This window comes from Anopheles arabiensis, chromosome 2 (assembly GCF_016920715.1).
Source record: "Anopheles arabiensis isolate DONGOLA chromosome 2, AaraD3, whole genome shotgun sequence".
In the NCBI taxonomy this organism is placed as follows: Eukaryota; Metazoa; Arthropoda; class Insecta; order Diptera; family Culicidae; genus Anopheles; species Anopheles arabiensis.
The window spans coordinates 92,234,625-92,254,084 of record NC_053517.1 but is presented as its reverse complement, the minus strand read 5'-3'; the positions used below and the strand labels follow the sequence as shown (position 1 = coordinate 92,254,084).

At 44.5% G+C, this 19,460-nt stretch overlaps 1 protein-coding gene across 12 annotated transcripts in view; it reads left to right on the top strand.

Moving 5' to 3' along the window:
* LOC120900326 (collagen alpha-1(XVIII) chain) overlaps positions 1-19,460 on the top strand; it is a 240,935-nt gene that overhangs the window by 155,088 nt on the left and 66,387 nt on the right. For 10 of the 12 annotated variants that reach the window (XM_040307180.1, XM_040307214.1, XM_040307198.1 and 7 more), the window contains one exon: positions 13,372-13,446. The exons of 1 other annotated variant lie outside the window; for it this stretch is intronic. In XM_040307180.1, coding sequence (XP_040163114.1) covers positions 13,372-13,446 — 75 coding nt within the window. Of the gene's footprint in view, positions 1-9,077; positions 9,175-12,988; positions 13,447-19,460 lie in introns of those variants that run through there. One more of the 12 variants, XM_040307260.1, reaches the window with a different exon arrangement.

The window sequence follows — 19,460 nt, the reverse complement described above, 5'->3', positions numbered from 1 at the left end:
GTGCAATCCGAACACCAGGCACCGGAAGCGCCCAAAATGGCTTACACCGATCCATAGGTGGTACCAGACCGGCTTACCGGCGTTGATGATGATTGCCCTTCGACTACACACACTCCCCCACAGAGTGGGAGAAAAGTAGAAACGTTGATTACACCTGCACACCGGCCACACACACACACACACGAGTGAGAAAACGTCTATTGTTTTGTTGACCTCATCATCGGGCTCTTCCTCCCGGGGACAGGGCTTGGTAAAGAGTCGCTCGCAAGCCTTAGCTTACACCACACGCACAACCAGAATTAGCCATGTTTCGACAAACACCCAGTGAGTCCGAGAGCCGACACTACAGAACGGAACAAACAAGAAAGGGGACAACCGGGCGTACGCGGGCCCATCGGGTTTCCGAACCGGCTATAGCGCAGTAGATAGCGAAATCAGATGTAATTCGACGACTCCGGCACACCGGGTGGAAGCCGAGCCAGCCAAGCATCGCCCCACTCCCGCACGAGCTGAACACTGGCTCAATTAACCGAACGTATAATCCCATTTCCGGTCGTCCTTTTTAGTAGCTCTGATTATTTTCCAGCATCGGTTGTCCAGCATTGTTCCCGGGCGGCGGGGTGCGGTTGTGGCCAAACTGCTGGGATTGCGAACGGTGAACGGAAAGAGCGCTTTTTTGATTACTAATTATTATTCATTGAGAGTAGAATTAGGGGTAGGGGGGGGGGGATGGGAGGAACTGGGGACGGCTTGTGAGCGGCTAAGCAGTACGCCAATTTGGAGCACAATCAATGCTCGTCGATGTGGTCTGGTTTAGAAGATTACGGCGTACGAGGGTTGGTCCCGTGCAAAAGCTATTGATTTTTCATTCGGTAGCATTTGATGTTTGAAGCTTGTACTAGAAGTAATTTGCAAGGTTAAAATTGTAAATGTTATTGTGAAGTTCTAGATGCAAGTGGGGGCTGCCGTGTGTACGTAGTCAATATTTGAAATAGTGATTTGACAGTTGATTCTTAATTAAAAATAATTATGCTAAAGCTAATTAATAGCTTTAAAACTGAGTGAGCTACATTTTAAACGAAATTTGAAAGAAGTTTATTACAAAATACAAGTTTGCTTAATACAGGCCTTTAACCGCTAACGTTGGTGAAATACAAATTCTCAAAAAAGACCCTAAAAATTCAGATAGTCCAAACATCAATAATAGTAATAAAAAACATATTCAAATCGTTGTAGGTAGAATATGTACCTATTATATTGGATTGCTTTTTCCCGCTTTGGCTTCAGGTTACATCTGCTTGTATATCTGTGAAATTATTGTTCGGACATGGCTGGAAAAGCCTATAAGTACACAGCTTTATTAATTGCTAAAATGTAAAATGATATCGCTTACCCAGAATACTTCTTAGCTGACTATTAATGCCTATATAATGGAAATAAAAAAATATATATTTAAAAATATATTTGTACTGCTTCAGGCTATTACGAACCAGTAACTCAACATTTCTGTTACAAAGGATAATCCGACGTACTGTTCAACTTCGGTTACGCTTCACTACTAAAATTCTATTCATATCAGATCAAAATGTCTATTGATATCGCATCGTACGCACTCACAGATTGCCGCAGTGCTTTCGGCTGTATGTGATTTCGAATATGCAGTATTATGCTAAGCCTGTAAAAAACATTGCCCAAAGCAATGTTCATTGGCAATGGATTAAGCTTTGAAAATGAACAATACTGCATAACATATCATTTCTACCGACAGATTTATGCTCATTTTTTCATCAAATGATGCTTCACCGCCTAGAATCGAAATGCTCACCAGCACGATTCAACTAAATGTTGTACGCCTACTCATAAATTCTGACTTCAATTGTAGCTATCGGCGGGCGGAAAATTCACACAACCTTTCATGATTTGGAATTAATAATGCACGGCAAAAGGGAAAATTCTACCGAACCCTTCTAAATTCAACGTAGTTCACTGTAATTTTCATTATATGAACATTCGAAGGCAACTGATCAACAAATTTCACTCTAATTTGTCACAATTCCTCGAACTTCTAAAATAAATACCGCATCATCGTGCATGAGACGAATCCATTCGAAGCGACGAAAAGCCTTCGAATGGGAAATTAAGCATGAAAAAAAAACTGTAATCAAACAAAAGGAAACAAAAACATATTTCCCTCGGTGCGAGTTAGACCGCTTTGCCCGGACGGATCGAAATTCGTTTACCATAACGTTTGCATCGAAATTGCGTCCTTATCGTGTTCATCTCTTAACGAATCGTCATTCACGCGGGCACGGGGGTGCCGCACCGCCGTCGGTTGAATAAAACATCACTTTGCATAATAACGAAACGGCTCATCAAATTGTGTTCCTCCACCGTGCGACCCTCCAAAACGCTTTTGCTCTCTCTTCTCTTTCAATGGTCATAGTGGAACGGGTCAGGCAACAATAACCCCACCCCCTTGTCACGCCGACAATCAAACTGAATGCTGCCCTTTCTGTGTATCGATAAGCTGCTGTCCTGATAGCGGCATATTGTCCCCCCCCCCAAAACAGAAAACTTCCCCCGTCGAAGTCGATTGGATACAAATTTTCCCCAGGTCAGCTTCGGGAGCGTGCGATAGCGCATGGAATACGAAAGTTTTCGTGGGAACTAAAGCAACACACACAAAAACATACACACAATAGAAGAGCATACAGACACAGAAGGAAAATGGCCGAGAAACGAGCAGCTCGCAGAGGGAAAATTATCTTCCGACCGGTTGCTGTTTCCACTTTGGTCGTCTGTGTCCCGTTTTGCTAACGCTTTTGCCTAATCCAGAACACTCGCACAGACAAAATGCCGTTCCTAGTGAACAAACCAAAAAATAGCACCGGACTCTTATGTTCCTTATCTTGTCTTGTCGTTGGTGTGTGGCGAATGAAAAAAAAGTGTCCTGTTCCGTTACCGGACGCTGGCTTTATATTCCACCAAGCTTCACTGTTACATCTTGACCTTTTGTCAGGACAGTGCGCTGGAAAGGTTTTCACTCTAGTACGGCGGCTCATCGAAATACGACACCTTTTTCGCTTCGTCCCATTTGCGTCACTTCGTATGTGACTGAACCTTTCGCAAATGGCAAAAGCTGACCTAGCTGATGCATGCCTGTGTGTGTGTGTGTGTGATTGTGGAAACGAAAAACGAACCGAAAACTTATCCTAATGGTCCTTCGGTTTAGTTTTCGAAAAATTGCCTCTCTTTTGCAGGCATATTTCTACTCCCTTGCGTGCGAGTGTGGGTCGCACAAGCCGATGGCTTCCGAGTGTGTGAAAGTTTTCCATTTGAAATGGGTTAAAAATTTAATACTCACCAGCTTCTGCCAACTAGCGGCTCCGTGTCCGACCGGGCTCTGTAATGTATCCGGTGACAGCGAACTTCACAACCCCGTAGCAACACTTACGTGCTTGTTGAGCACACAAACACACACACAAACACACACACTGACTGTTCACATATCCGACTCGATGGACCAAATAGACCCCAAAATGGTAAACCTTCCACCGAATCATATGGATCCAAATCGCATCAAAATGCATAGCTGCGAACGGGAAGAGTGAACCTTCGGGCGATGATAGCACACACGAGGACACACACACACACATACACACACGTCCCGGATAAAGGAGCAGAATGAAGGGACCGATTCCTATCCATTCGATAACGTATAGAATGCTTGGTGAGAACCAAAAAAACACACAGAAAGCAAAACAGAGCAAAGCAAAAAGAGCCAGAATGGAAAAAAAAGGAACCTGGGACTCGCACTTTTCTAACAAACCCGGAAAGAGGAAGAATGAAAATTGTGAAAGCTGTCGCGCAGGGAAAAGTTTTGTGTGTTTTTTATTCCTTTTCCGCTTTCTGGTTTCGCTCCCGGGGCCCGTTACATCCGTGGAAAAAAAACTTTTACGACGTAACACCAGCTGCAATTCGTTCCGGGAGTGATCATTCGAAAGTTGAGGGCAGAAAAAAGGGACGGATGGAACACGGGAAGAGGGGGAAACAAAAACGTCTGGAAAATAAATATTATCAGCCGATTGTTATTACGCTGCCATGCCTGTTTTTTTTATGTGGCATTTATTGCAATTGAGGAAGTAAGTTGACTTTTTTCCCTTTGTTGTTGTTTTTTTTTCTTATTCTTGTCTGATCATTTTTTCTCTCAATTTTATGAGCTACAACAATATTCAATTCACAACCATAACGACCATAAAAATACACACTTTGCAACAACTTCATTTGCCGCTGGTGGATGGGAACTATGAGCTCCCTCTCTTTAGCCTGTATTTTTGTTTATTTTCCTACCAAACAGGTGACAGCTGTTTCGCGGTACCAGTTTACCTACTCTCGGCTACCTTTTCGTTTTCCACACGCTATTCACAATAACATCCATTTTCGCTCGATGAAACAAAATACAACCCCAATTTCCGGGAACGCCCCCAAAGTGTCCTCACGCCCGCCCTGTAGCGCACAGTGCCTGGCCTGGACGACTTCCGTGAAATTGTCTTGTACTTGGTCAGCATCCCGGAACGAATGGCGTGATATGGCCGACTGCCCGTACTGTCACTCAATAATAATGTCCTGCTTAGAGAGCGACACGTGCGCAAGGAAATGAAGATAAAACTCCCCGTTTTCCTGCATCCTGTTTTTTTTCCACGAAAAATAAATTCGTTAGGGAAAGCCTTTTTCCTTGTGCCGTGAAGGTTCTTAACTCTCAACACATCCGCAATGGTTAATGTTTTCTTGATGGACACACAACCTTCGGCTAGAGTTGGGGAACAGGGAGAGCGAGAAAAAAGAACGGGCTAAACACGCGCACCAGTGCTCAAGACAACGTCTCCGCGCCTCCACTCGAGCTCCCTTGAAGGATTAAGGGAACGTACTCTTGCTAGCCTGGAGGGTAGATCTACCTTTTAACGCTACCTTTTCCGGCAGGCTTCCTCTTAAGAGAGTGGAGCATAATTCCATCTTTTCAACCATATTTACAAAGCACTTGCAGCAGTTGTGCCCTGCTTTGACCCGCATCCGACGGGCAGGGGAAACTCCAGTCCGATTTTATCCCACTGACCACCACACACACACATATAGCAAGCCGAGCGTGCGTTCAGTTGCGCGTTAGGTACGAATTCACAACCAAAGGCAGAAGACAGGGAAGGGTCGCATGGGATAAACTTTTCTTCACCTTCACCAGTCCCTCCATCGGAGAGAGCGAGAGAGAGAGAGAGAGAGAGAGAGAGAGAGAAAACTCCCCAAATGGTTGATTTTTTCGCAATCAACCCCATCCCCAAACCGGATACCCAGCAGAGACAGTGTGGGACCGTCCTCCGGTTTCAAACCTCGAAAATCCGACCAAGCGCACGTTGGCACGTGTCAACCACGTTGACAAACAACGTCGCAACGTCCAACTTTACGCCACATGCCTTACCCACATCGACCCGGCGATGAAGCAGATGGTCACTAATGGCACATACACACGCACACACACAGACTGGCTAGTCGTCGGTAAAGGAAGGTGTCGTCCGAACGGTCGCACCAGAAGAAGGTTTACCGAAACCGGAATGCCGCGTGGTGTGGACAGTGCCGAAGGTTTCGAAGGTTTACGAGACGGGCTGGAGTCGAGTGGCCAGGAGAGCACTTGCGGGATTAACTTTTTCGGCAACTTTTAAAAAGGGTGGATAAACCGCAGCTATGTGCGAGATAATATTTTGCTGTCTAGTTTCACAGTTGATATTATTAGAAGGTTTCAAAGGAAAGTACCTAATTGAGTGCACTAGAAAACAATTGTTGAAAGTTGTCGTGTACCCATATTGGATTTTCAAAATTGTGTGCAAACAATCGTGTATTTGCGAATCATTTTGTTCTTTCCAAACCAAGTATTTCCATGATACTGTATAAACCAAACATTCAGCATAACTCTCTTTAAAATCTCTTTAAAAGAATCATCAAGTTCTGGCGTCCAATCTAATTCTAGCACAATATTTGTTAGCCTTTACTACGAAACATGCTCTTTGCTGCTCCACATCCTTGTGCATACTTTTATCAATTATCATCATTCTTGGATCTGTTTCTCATTAGCCATTTGACGTTGCTGTCAACTCTTATCTGCTGCCATTGCCTCACCACCGTATCACAATGACCAGGCAAGCTCCACTTGGTCCACCGAACAGCCATCATCCTTCCTTCAATGTTGTGCCATAACTATCAGATCGATCATTTTCTATTATGATATCAGCCCATTATTCGGAAAACAAACTCATCCTTCGCACAAGCTTTCGGTCACGTTCGAATCAAGTCGGTGAAAGAACGCTTCCACTCACACACGCGTACATAGATAGTTGCAGACATAAATATAGCAAAACTGTACATGCTCCTGCTAGATTTTCCACTCAATGGTTCATGGTAACTAGAGCAAGAGACAGAGAGAGAGAGTTAGGAAAAGGAGTGAAAAGATTTATTGAACGTCGTCGAACGATGCGTGCACAGCTTTTGCTCGGTGTATCTGCATTCTCACACACACACACAGGGCGCTTAAGAAATCAACGAACGGGAATAAATCAATTCCATTACCCCGTGTTGCCGTTCACGAACCGGTGTTGCCACTAGAGTTCCCTGCTCGCACAACCCAAGCTGGCTACAGAAAGCAGGATCTTCTGCACGCACGGTAGTCGCCCGGCGTAATAATAGCTCCCGAGAACCACACCACACGACCGTGTGTAATCTGATTTGGTAAATTGAAATGCACAAACAACAACCCACGACTCGGGTGATAATCTGACCCTTGGCTACTGCTGCTGCTGCTGCTGCTAGTACTGCTTCTGGTGAGACGAGTTAGAAATTCGTATCGAAACAAACACTACGTTGAAAGAGGCTGAACCTTGCCCACCGTTTCCAAGGTTGACTTGGGACACGTTGCATTGGTTCACGCTCTTTCGCTTAGTCCCGGCAAGAAGATCCCAATCCACGAGGCTTTGGGAAGCTGTCGATAGTAGGGACTGCGGGCTAACTCAATTGATTTGCCCCGATTGGCCCACTGCTTCTGTTCCTGGACTTGCACACGATTACAAGCGCACAGCGCGCGCCGGCTGTGAGACGAGAGCTGGTAAATTAATGCTAACGAGTACGCTCGCACGCATTCCCAGTGGTTTTGATCCCTTCCGCCTTGCACTGCGATTGCATAGCCCTCATCTTCACACCGTCCCCGAGAGGAACGAAAGATCTCCATTACCATTGCCGGGTTGTATTTACCTTGTCCCACGGTGCAAATGCACTCTCGAGGAGCGACGGTGTCTTCGTGTGTACACTCCAGAATTACACAACCACAGTGTGCAGCTACCGTGTGTGTGCTCAAGAGTCGATTGATTATGACTTATGGAAAACTGGTCTTGTAGTGGCCGTCTTGCGGTTTGAACAGACTCGCTTCTGTCCGTTCTGCGTCGAGTTGCGCTCGACACGCGTCGTTCCGTCTTTGGAGCATCAGCTCCTGATGAGTTCATTTAATATATCAGCTTTACACAGTTTATGGTAAGGCGGAGACAGGGAGGCAACAGGCTCCAACCCACGGCTAAGATTTATAGCAATTCCAAACAGCCGTCCGTCTTCGTTGACAAACGATACCGTCTTACGGAATGGTGTGTATGTTTTCGCATGATTCGAAGAAATCATTCCCAAGATTACCTTGCAGTGGCTTCGGTTTAATTGCAGCCACACGCGCTGTAAGATCTCCCCGGATCTCCAATATTGCGTTGATTATTCATTAGGAGCTTACCGGAAAGATCGTGGTAGGAGGGAGGGATGTAGCAAATTTAATTGAATATGCACCGAGCTGATTCGTAGAAAGTTGTTGCGAAGCATCTTATGCTACAGATTAAGCGAATGAAGCTAAGCAAACAATAGCTAGGCTGTAGTATATAGCCGAATGTTTCCTTTCATTACCACAATCAGCCGAGCTCAACTCGGGTTAAAGTTATGCGCATTCAAGATGTTATTGATGCCACTCGATTGAGTTTGAAGTACAAATACTGCCAGCCGAACGCTCTGCTCTTACTCCACACGCCAGGCTTCTCCGCAGCCACGATCTATGATCTCTCATAAACTATTGCGATAGTTATGAATAATGTTTAAACACACACACACACACACCTTCCCTTTCTCAAGACGTTGAACACTTGGACAGGAGGCTGGTACTTCTTGTGGTTGGGATTTCTATTTATACGTGCACGCTTCAACAAAATATGGCAGGTTGAGGGAGGGAATGTGTGTGTGTGTGCTTGTGTGCAGTTGCTCAACAATTTACGCACACCGAATGACCGATCACACCGACCGACTGGCAGCAGCATCACCAGCAGCGGCAGCAGCAGCAGCAGCATGTCGAATGCAATCGAATTGATTATCCAAACGAACGCTTTGTTTGCGCTACGCGCTATGTGCGACTTCGCCGTTACCGGCACCGCTTCAAGCCGCTCAAGTGCCGAGTCCCCGGCCGAGCCGCCACCCCGAAGCCGTCGTTGTTTACCGAATGGTGCGCCTTCCAATACACGCCCGTCATCACACAATTGCTCACAACGCACTTTAATCAACGCACAAATCTATCGGGCAAACGGTAGAATTACACACGCAACGAAGCAAACTCTTTCACTCGACTCGTCTCTCAAGTGTTCCATCGCGCCACCCAAGCCTGTGTAGACATCGTGTAGACACCGACACTTTATTCTGCTCTCCGTCAACAACAAAAAAAGAGAAATAAAAGAAATGCTCCCCGAACAGCACACATTGCTGCACACCTCCTCCTCGGACGCATCCCGAACTGCATCCCACACGCAACGGCTGATGGTGTTCCGGGGGCGTTCAATTGTTTTTAAAACACTCTGCGGGCGGACCTGCGCCCGACTTGGAAGAGTGCCACCAATTTCTCGCACGTACCGCACTCCTGACGAGTGTACGCAGGGTGACGTCAGGAAGCCGGAGCACGGAACCATGGGAAACACATACGGACCCCGATTTGCCGACCGATCAAAACCAGTCGGTCGCGGTCAACCAGTGCGGACACACACTCAAATTCCCCCTTGCTCCGCGGTCATACAGCTCCTTTTAGCACGCAAACTCTGTGTGTGTGTGTGTTTGGTGCGGACGGTACGGTTCCTGTAGCCCCGAAAACCTCGGACGTACGGTTTCGGTGGTTGGATTGAAAATTAATTTTCCTCCTCCGAATTCTACCCTTTCCATTACCAGGAAGGAAGGAAGGAAAGGACGAACTGTCACATTAAGCAAATGTTTGTGAACGCAAGTGAACAGAGCACGTGTGGTGGTATGCGGTAGCCCATTAAAACAACGGGAGCACATACACAATTTGCATCTCACGCACATCGCACCCGAGCCGACCCTCCCAACAACCACCGCACCCCACGGTCGGTACTGTGGTCCGTTGCAGCTGTGCACTTATCCTGATGTGCATTCATTCGTTATCCGCATCCGGAATTACGAAATTAGTGACATTGTTTCTGATGGAGAGCCTTCAGCATATATTATTTTGCGTATTTGTCTGTGTCTGTGTGTGTGTTTGGTTGTATTGTGTGGCGCAAAGGACGATGGCCAAACCCGGTTGAAGCCGTAGCAGCAGCAGCAGCAGCAGCAGCAACAGTGGAGATTATGAATATGTTATTGAAGGTCTTCTTCGCCCGTTCCCCGGCGCGCGCGCGCGCATGTGTGTATGATAAATGAAGTTTCAACTGTGACAGTGATTGAGTTCCACGACACGAAGGAAACGGTTCCCAATCTCTCAATCAAGTGCGAAATCTGACAGGGTTTGTGCTGTGGATACTGGCGGTGGAGTCTTGTCGCCCGGAAAGCGCAAACCGGTTGCGTGCGCGTTCGACTGTGGAATGTGCTAATTTTCGCCGATTCGTGTTATTTGTAGTTTTGTAGGGGGTTATGAGGTGGGACGGGATGGGTACGGGGAGGATGATGAGCGTTTGTAGCCAAACTGAACAATTTGCGTTTAACATTAACGGCCTGAAATATTGAAACATTTAGTCACGGTTGTTAGGGGAGGGAATCAATCAAAAAGGGAACCTGAATTTGGGTGTTGCTCGCAGTTAAAATGTTGCATATATGCCGAACGGCATGAAATTTGGAGTTTCATTTTCAATCTTTTTATATCATGACTCTTTGTTGCTCTATTGATATTCAATTACAATTCATATTTCACCTGTTTCTTTGGCGTTTAAAATATTCACGTTAAGGCCGCTAAAACACAAAGCTAACACACAATTTTAAACCTTTTTTGACGACTAAAACAACTCTATTCTCTACAATGAATATAAGTTTAAAGCCTTGCAAACATAAAGCCTTGCAACTCAAATTTCAATCAAATTGGTCCAAAATCCTTATCAAACATAAATTTCGCTTTTCTTTAATTGAGAGGCACGAATCCAAATTAATATTGTACATTATCGTTGATGTTGTCGATCTTGTCTTATTTTTGATGAATTGTTTGTGCACAACCATTTAATTTTACATACAGACATTATTTGAAAATTATAAAAGATTCGTCAACATTTATTTATGGCAAAATAAATTAAATTGATCATGACGATTCGATAAGATGCCTTTTTTTGTTCCGGATAGTTGTTCCGGATTAATTAAGTTAATAGTTGGGCATGTTTGTTGTTATAATATAAATTAGTGAAATATTTTTGTTCCTTTTTTTATACAATCACAAGGCAAAATCAGTTACTTGAAAAAAAAATTATATAAAAAGTCAACCCACAAACCATTTTTTGTAAATGCATAAAATTCTTTTTGGTTATGAAACACAATATTGTATGCCATAAAGCTGGGAGCAAAAAACTAAAATATATCCGACATAAAATCACTTTACTATTTATCAAACACATCCTTTCCCAACCGACAACCGCAGCACAGAACACATCAGATGTGTAACGTTTAAAAAAATCACAATAAAAAAAGGCTTTCAGAACAAAGGAGGATTTTTTTTAGAAGCACATATTGTCCCATTTGCGCGCCCGCATGCGAAAAGGATGTGCAAATACGCAGAAGCCACTCCAATAAAGCTAAATCCTGTTGTTTTGTTGCTCCTGGCTGTTGGCAGCTGACACTTTTGCACAATAGCCAATTCTCAAACCCCCGTGCAAAACAAACCGCCCGAAAACTACGTAACATCGAGAGGAAAATCAACAAAGACATTGGCGTTTAATTATTTGACTATCGCCACCATCATCATCATCAACAGCAGCAGGAACACACTTGTCCGTGCACACACGATTGTTCGTGCACTGTTTTGCAATTTATGTTGCTACTGCGAGACAGGCAGCACACATTTTCACTCTTTCTGCCCTACTACCACTCTGTTCTCCTTCCCAATCACCATCTCGTTATGTTTTGTGCGCCTTTCATAAAACACGCCTCCGCCGCCCTCCGTGTGCAAATCGCACGGGCGCACAAACGATCGTGAAACGATTATGGCGGATAGGTGGTTGTTTGCATTATTTTACACATGTATCGCCCAACATGGGCACTCCCATCGATGATGCCAAGTTGACAAACGAGCTGGGATGGAACGAATGGACTGTGTTTTTGTTGTGTTTTGTACATCGCCGCTTCGTCAAATATTCCCATTTTCCCTCCCGCAACAGAGGGCACTCTATCTCTCTTTTAATCTCTTTCGCTCGAAAAATCCCTCGATATGGTTTCATCCAAAACTCGTTCGCTCCCCGGATGATCGTATCGAAAACGTTATGTCGTTGTGAAATTGCATTCTGTCAGTTTTGGTGATAGTCCTGTTTTTTTTTTTCATTTGCGGCAATGGTGGAAAATATAGAACACATACACATGCTATCATATGTTCTAGCGGGGGGTAAACAAGCCAAAGCGTACCCACTACTGCACCTGATTCTAATTTGAACTCTCTACTTCAATCTATTCAGTGGCGCTAAAAAAAGATGCCTCCGATGAATAGTGAGTTTGGTTATGGGAACGCTCGGTGTGACTACTGGGTAGAGATATGAGGCCAGAAAAAAACGCATCCTGATGGACTTCCATTTCAAAAACGGCCCACTATGTGTACCATAAAATATGAACGTGCACACTTGTTGGTAGACACAGAGTTCGGTTTAGAAAAACGCTTGCAAGTATAGTCGGTATTGTTATGCAAATATAAGGTTTACTATTGGTCATATGGTTCATTTGGAACGAAAGCTTTTACTGTTACACCATTAAGCTCTCGTGTTTAAATGGTGAATGGTAAATCAATTGGCATTGAGCTGCATTTTGATGGTGTTTCTGTGCTTATTCACGTTTCAATCGCTTATTTTAGTAGCATATTAAGACAAAACCCGTTTCAACTCATCTGCTGTACGTCACACAAGTTAAAGCACAATCAAAATTGCGCTGGATTAAACTATAAGGTAGCTGTCATCAACTGATCACATTCGAAGTAGATTATCGTGTTGCGAGGTTTTGATGTGGCTGATAAAGCGAGCCGCACGTTTACCGCATTTAAGCGCCTCTGATGCGAAGCGGTCACCTAATGTGACAGATGTCACCACGAAGTCAATGTTCTTGACACGTTCAACGGCCAGTGTGTGGGCGCACTTTTTTTGGGAGTGGAAAATCAATGTGTTCTCACTGCAAACCATTTGCTCAATTCAGAAAATAAACTTTTCTGCCTTCATCAATTATTGCGTATGTTATTGATTTATGTGTGCCTTGAAGTTTCTCCACTTTGATCGTTGCTTAAATAATGTACAGAGGTACAGAGGTACAGAGGTACAGTGCAGTCAAAAGCTTTAATAGTGAAATGGTAACATTGTGCGACGACTTTCATGCCCAATCTCCCCACCATGAACGTCAACGACACTGCAAATGGTTAACTGATGAATTTATATTTAATTAACATCCTCCTTTCCCATCATCGATTCCTTCCCAGTAAAAACCATTGCAGGCAACTGCACTGCACTGAATTTGATAGTGAACCATTAAAGGAAGAGAACAAAATAAAAACACCAACTCGTGGTATCGCACCACTCTGTGTCAGTTAGTTAAGAGCGTCCGGTGGTCCAGCGGCATCGTCGGAACAGGCACAGTAAGCTCCAGCAACTCCACCATACGCAACGCCGTCGCGTTACTCGTGTCGATCAGCGCGCAGAGCAAAGCGTGGAATGAGCGCGGCCGGACAACCCGGTTGCCGGTACAAACACAAACGCAACAGCATTGTCCACAGCAGCCGCAAGGGTTTCGCAGGGCCGGCGCACCACGGCACCCGTGGTATAATAAATGTCAAAATTAATTTTCATTTTCCTCATCATCCAGGGAACGTTTCTGTTCCTGAAGATCTACGGCTACCCGGAAATCGTGAAAACGCACTGTAACCGAACGTCGCTACCAGTAAGTAATTATAATGAATAGTGGTCAGGGGAGGGTAAGGAAGGGGTGGTTTCGGGTGGGGGTGGGGTTAAAAGCTTTTTTGTGCAGTGCCTTTTGCGTGGTCTGCTGACCCTGACTGCCAGCTGGGCAGTCTCTGGGCAATACGGGTGGGTGTGGGATGCTCAAAGTTGAGTGTGTGTCGAGTGGTAAAACCACTGACGGTAATGCACACGGAAGTAAATGATTGAGAGACTAATTGAGCTTGGTTAGAAAGCGAATCGGGAACAATTTATTGAAGATGTGGCATAAAGCTCTTCCAATAAGATTATAGAACCACCAGAAGCAACTCATAGTATGATTAATTTGTGCATTAACTTTGGAACTAACATATAAATGTAGGTCACTGTCAAACTGTCAAATTTGATTATAAAATTAGAAATCATTGCTTCACAAGGCACAACACGACAAGATCATTACGAAAGAAACGAAGGATATCTTAATAATATTATCTAAGCCTAACATTCAACGCATCTATTTTTTGTGTGTTTAATACACTGATTAACACCATATCCATCACGAGCTGTTCTAATGGATCGATATAAGTGCTAGTTTCTATTGAGTACATTCGAGATAAGTATTAATGCTATGATATTAATAGCACATTAAGACCAATCCCAACATCGCCTAAACAAAATGAGTTTGATGCTTTGGCTACGTACTGTTCGGTGTTTGACATTTGATTACCAATGTTCTTGGGTTTTGTGTATAACAAGCTAATTATAGCCTACGTGGCTATCAATATCTTGTATAGTAGTATCCTTCACCAAGCGAGCGTAATGAGAGTGCTAGAGCATTACCGGTGCTTTTGAAGATTATGTCCAGATTTTCTCCTGAGCATATGTTCAAGCTTTTGAAGTAGACGACTAAAAGGCTAAATAGCAACGAACTATATTGGCAAGCCGATGATCTCCTGAAAGCGAAGCACAGAAACCCATTAGCGAACAGTACTCGAGTGAACCTGCAACAGTAATCCCCCTGTAAGAAGGTTGATAATACTAACAAACTTCACCAGTTTCTTGTTATAGAAACGTTTACTTCTTTTTTGGTCTATCTCTGTTTCTCTTGTCTTGGCTGTGTCTCCAGAGTAAGACTAGAAACATAATACCAAACACGCTCCCAAAGACACACACACACACGTTGGAGTTGCAGCTTTCTCCAAATCATTGTGTTCCATTACCACGCCACACGCCTCGCCCTTTTTACCGTATTAATATTTCAGCACAATCTTGCACACTCATGCATCAGAATGTGTGTCTCCATCTGCCCGTAACTGTTAGCGAACGTTTGTATCATTTTCCACCCACTAAGGTCTTGGCCTCGCTGCTCGGAACGGAACGTCATCGAACGGTGCTGAAGTTCAGCAATGTGTATACACACACATACACACTACTTTTTCGAGACAAGTGAACGGGAGTTACTGCTTTCTAAGTTGGGGTTTTTTTGTGTTCCTTCCGTTCGCTTGTTCGTGTTCGGAGTGTCTTTTTTAGAGGACGATACCGTTCTCATTCCTTTGGAGACTTTGTCTGACTGTTTCTTTATTTTCCCGAGGGTTTATACTACCCCACCGACCGAGAGGGGGAGAGTGCGCGCAGTGTCGCCTAATGTTCGAGCAGCATTGCAATTGTAATGCCACCAATTTTGGTGCCAGATGGTGCAGCACCCCAGGACGTTTGCTTCCTCTAGCCAGCTGTGGAACGGCAAATTGATTGAACAACGTACAATCACCCGAATTACAACGAATGACAGTTGTAACTGGGAAGCGGTGTGTAACAGTGTAAAGTAGTTTGTTGTCTTGTACTTTAGACAATAAAATCGATCTCTCTGCCGGTGTTCCGATTTCTGGCGTTTCTGGCGCAGATCTCGGCCGGAACGTGCGCCGGTTTGTTTGAATCACCGTGTTCTTTTTTATGGCACAAATAAACACGGTGACGGTCGTGTCAACTCACAGCCGCCGCCGCCGCCGCCGCCTCCGCGTTTATAGTCCCTTTGGCGGATGGCAATGTTTATTAAATTCCATCCTTCCCATCCGATCGGATTTCCTTCAGTGTTGTAGTTGTTTTCTCACTCTCCTCTCCTGCTCGCGGCGTGAAAAATGACCATCGTGACGTGTGCTCTACGGCAGTGGCAGGCGGGGGTATGAGGAACATGATTTTCTAGAATCAGGCAACATCCGGGCAACAGCACAGCTAAAACCCGTGGTATCTCGCACACGTACTGCTGCTGTTGTGCCCCTGGGAGCGAAGGGAAAGCACTCACACACACCATATCCTTGGAGAGTTGATTTAAAAACAAAAACAACAACAGGCAAGACAGGAAATCCTTGGACAGTACAGTGAAAATGAAATAATGTTTTCGTCGGTTTGCTCCTTCCGGTGCCTCGCCTTAACCACCTGCACGAACCGTACGTACCGGGAGGCAAAGTCATTAGGACGATGCAGCGGAGATTAATGTGCTGGCCCTTTCCGGCTCGGCCCAGCGGATGGCCCGAAACGTTCCCTCCACGCTGGTGACCGGAAGTGAATATAAGTTTTTAATTAAACTTTTTAATTACAATTTCAACGCGTGTGTAAGTGTACGCGCACATGTTCGGAACAGCGCCGGTGTGCTGGCAATGGGACAGCTTTTTTTTTGGTCCAAAAGAAGCTTTTAAGTCATTTGTGGGACGTGTAAAAAATGGACAATGATAAACACTTAGCAGCTTTATTTTAGCGGCTTAAGCAGTCAAATCGAATGAAAATATAAAATTGAAATAAAAGGTAAAAAAGAGAAGTACCAGACTGCGCTTCTGAGCATAGATATTGTACAAACAGTATTGTATTGAAAATATTTCCATGAAAATAGCGCCCGAAGATGCCAAACGTAAAGTAATAAAAAAGGGAATTTCTTTCCCATATGATAGCGAACCAAATAGATTTCACGCAACCGGAACCAATTGAAGGTGTGCATAAAATAGGCTAAAATATCATCCCTCCTTTCTCTCATAAAAATCCACAAACCCGATCGGTGAAATTGTATTTGCAACATTATTGTCATGAAGCAGCGCACAGCCCACAAAGGACAGAAAATAGCAAAAGGCAAATTGGACGGGGCACACAAAGTACCAAATTTATGCTGACTAGTGAGGCAGTCCTCGAAAAAAAGATACAACAACATAAAACCTGTTCAAAAGCCGCCAGATGTGGCAACGGTTTGTGGAAGAAACAAGCTATGCTTACTGAACTCCATCTTAGGACAAGTAAGCAAAAAAAAACAAGTGTATGAAGTTCTTTTTAACCACTCTTCCGTTGCCTCGCCGACTGACGTGTCTGGAAAGTGCAATTTCAGTTCCTGTCTATTTTCACATTCATTCACTGCCTCCTCCGCAAGCCCGGACAAGGCGATACTCCCTCTTGGCGCACTCCCTTGGCGAGAGATGCTCTCAATCGCGTCAAGAAAGTGTCCACGGCCCTTTTAGCGCATTGACTGTTTTCTCACTTTCCGGCACAAATTGAATGTCACGAAATGCACGCTTTTGCAAGCAAGTCCCTGCAGCCGTGAACAATCACAAAAATGGAATTGTTCACTGCGACACTCGTCGTAAGATCGCCCAGGAAGCTCTCGTTTGCAATTCACAATGCGCCTCCATTGTACCCCGGTGGAAGAGTAGAAAAGGATTAAACAGCCTTTCATTTTCGGCACAGCGTGGCACAAAACCGCACACAATTTCCTTCCACGTGGATTTTTTTGTGTATTATTCCCTTCTACCTTCTCATTAAAATACGAAGGGGAAAAACCCCTATAGAAAGGCTGAAGGAGCTTCGCTGATTTCAAGCCAACGCGGCATGATAGGATCACGCTGTGCGCTTCTCATCATCGCAGCGGCGCTCGCAAGACGTATTTTTATCCCGCACGGCCCGCGAGGAAGTGATGTGCGAAAATAATGAATTTATAAAATGAACTCGCTGCTCCTTGCGGGCGTACGATTCACCGGTTCCGTTTCCTACGGGCTGGAACGAATGCGCAAGCGAATGCAAGAAAAAGGGGAAACAACAACACCAAAAAAGTGGATGAAAATGCTTTGCCCCTCTCCACGCGCACTTTTCTCCCACAGGCGAGCGCAAACACTCAAAAACAGGAACAGGAATCGTGTCGGTCTGCGTGTTGTCAGCGAAGAGTAATGTGGGGTATTCTTTTTGGTCGATTTTTTGTTTTTTGTGTGATGTTAACGATGCCGAGAAAAATGTTCCAACAAATTCTGGAACAGTCTTACGGGCGAGGACATATCGAGGAACTGCTGCTGGTCCTAACAAGAGACAAATTGTGCAAGGCACTCTGCTGCACAGTGGGTAGTGGATGTCAATCATAATTCTATTGATTAAGATTACGTTCGGTTGACGAAAGTCGGAGTTAAAATTTTACGTATCAAAGTGAATTTGGAGTTGCCAGAAGCACTATTAACTTCAACTTTATATTTTTCCAATTTGCATTTAATTTGCAGTCATCTTTAAGGGCAAGAATATGTACTGTTTTAGCCAAAACTAGAGAAATATGAACAGTTTGCTATTCAATAACTGATTCCGTCACATGTTCAAAGACCCAGGCCCAAATGAGTGTTCTTTACACGCAATAAATATCTCAAAAAGCCTCTCTCAGTGACGGTTATGTGGACATAAGTCATTTTTTTCTTTTTCATTTCACTAGATATGATAGCCAAGCACTCTATTGAGTTTTTATGGCATAATTTTGCAAATTTCTGTCGTATTTAAAACCACTGTTTACCAACCTTCAAAATCAATGCAGATAGTGTAAATTATTGAGAATTAAAATAGGTAATAAAGGTTTGTTAACACTCTATTTCGTTTGTTAACTCTGCAAATGGTGGTTAAATGAGATGGTTAGTGACTTAAACATTACATGTTTTGGGCTAAAAACATCTTTGCATTATTTTTATTATTACATTCAACCTAACTAAGCAGCAAATCGGTAGGGCTTTCATTTTTTCCCACAGTGCTCATCGTATCACTCGTTGGTTGTACGTCACCAGTTTTCCCTGGTTTTCCACTGGACAGGAAAGTGAAGAAAGTCACACGAATGTATCACAAAACCCTCGCCGTCTATCCCCAAAATATCTCTTGCCTTCGTTTGCATAAAATATTTGCACTCGTGCCTGTTATGCGGCATCATCATCATCATCGCACAAAGTACGCCATCTATATTATTTAATTCAACTTCCCTTTGCTGGCCCAAAACTGACGAGAAGTCAGTTCAAAAAGTGATGCCACGGATACCCTGCACACCCGGAATACGTTAAGCCCAGAAAGAAGGAGGCCTCTTCTGCATACAAGATGAAATTTAATTTTGATCAAAAGCAATACACAGTCAAACACTCACAAGACTGAATTCTCCGTAGGCAAAAAGCTCGCAGCCTGGCGCAACGATGATGAATCGAACAGACGGCTTCCCCCCTGTCTGGCGGGAAAGCAGAGGAAAACAAAAAAAACCACACCAAACACAAAATGCTTCACAATAGCGAGGGGGTCGTTGCTCGAGAGGGCTTTTTTTGCTTTCTTTCTCACTCCCCGATTTATCATCTCACGCGAATTCGCGAAGTGGTTTTCCCTGTAGTTGCCTCAATCTTTTTGCTCGACCCTCCCAGGGGGGTTTCCACAGCGGGTCCCGTGAAGCGTGTGTTGCGAGCGAGTGTGACACAAAAAATGGCCCCACCACCAGAATTTAAGAGCACTCGTTTCGGGAAAGAAAGTGGCACGGACGTCTGGTTGAAAGAGGAGAAAAATTGCCTCCCCACACCGTGCTTGTGCGCCTGCCGAGCACCCCCAGCGAGAGACGGTTTTCGCGCTTACTAACCGGCTCACCTGATGGGATAAGGGAGTGGCTTAACAAAACGGTTCTCGATTTAAATCATTCACGGATGAAGGAAAGCGTTCCCTTTTTTCTTTCACCCAGCGCATCAGCATCATCGTCAGTCCGCTAACGAT